General features: G+C 33.3%; 1 protein-coding gene across 1 annotated transcript in view; it reads right to left on the reverse strand.

Moving 5' to 3' along the window:
* Positions 1-117, reverse strand: part of LOC113385839 — a 13,523-nt gene extending 13,406 nt beyond the window's left edge. Inside the window, exon 1 of the mRNA XM_026623669.1 lies at positions 44-117. Coding sequence (XP_026479454.1) covers positions 44-117 — 74 coding nt within the window. The remainder of the gene's footprint in view (positions 1-43) is intronic.
* Between the last annotated feature and the right edge of the window lie 946 nt (positions 118-1,063).

Consider the following 1,063-nt stretch of genomic DNA (forward strand, 5'->3'; position numbering starts at 1 on the left):
TTTTTTGCAAAAGCCCAAGAAGAGACAAAAGAACGTCCTCTGCCTGCTGGACGGAGTCTCTTGGCTGAGCAGTCCTAGAGCGTCTAAGGCCACCGTACGCGTTGGAGACGCCTGCATTTCGGCTAGCAAAATATTGAACAAAATTAACACTTATATTTATATCTTTTACTAATCATGGATCAGTAGACAGTGTTGGCTAACATTGGACAGAATGATAATTACAATCGAAAGAATTCGATTTATTTATACGTTAATTATACATGGCCAATTCCAATACAGCAAATAAAAACAAAGTTGATGATACACTTACACTTTCATGAGAAAATAATTTTGTATATCAATTTTTTTCAGATCAATTGCGTATGTTTAAATATTAGCATCATGGGGGAATTTTGTTTAGCTCAAAAAAACAATATTTCAAACTTGTTTTTAAATATTCTTAAATTCACTTTTTTTGAGATATCGGTGAAACTTTTATTAGCGGACTTTTAAGCTCCGCTCTACCTATTCCAATTTCATTTAGCTTGGATGCTGTTTTTGGCATTTACTTATCATCCAACTTAGACAACTAGGCTCAAGAGGCCAAAATTTGTGTTTAGATGACTATATTCGTAATGCATATAAAACAATGACCATTTCCGATTTTAATTAAAATTTTTGAAAAAAAAAAAAAACAGAAAACCCCCCGTAAATGCTGTTTCGTCTAGCGCTGTTTCGGTTTAGCGCTTTTTATTTCAATCCAGATTTTGAAGGGTAAAGGTGGAGTAGTGTGGGTGGAAGATGTTGATGAAATAATTCAAGAAGCAGCGCAGTCTTTCTGATAATGAGCTCAAGAAATTAGCTGAATAAGAAAAAAACAAAAATGTTGACAGCCATGATTCACAGGAAGACCAAAAAAACCTTTCGATGGTGTTTGTAAAAAGGAGTTTTTCTGCCATAACTGAAATAATGGATCAATTCAATGAAAATGATCGAAATTTGGCATAAGAAGTAAATGTTTGGTTTTATTTCTATTAAAAAAGCATACTTTTTAAGTTTAATCCTAACCAATTTCCCTAACCCC

Source organism: Ctenocephalides felis, unplaced genomic scaffold (assembly GCF_003426905.1).
Source record: "Ctenocephalides felis isolate EL2017-DRISC unplaced genomic scaffold, ASM342690v1 CF-g0.4_SCAFFOLD_03571, whole genome shotgun sequence".
Lineage (NCBI taxonomy): Eukaryota > Metazoa > Arthropoda > Insecta > Siphonaptera > Pulicidae > Ctenocephalides > Ctenocephalides felis.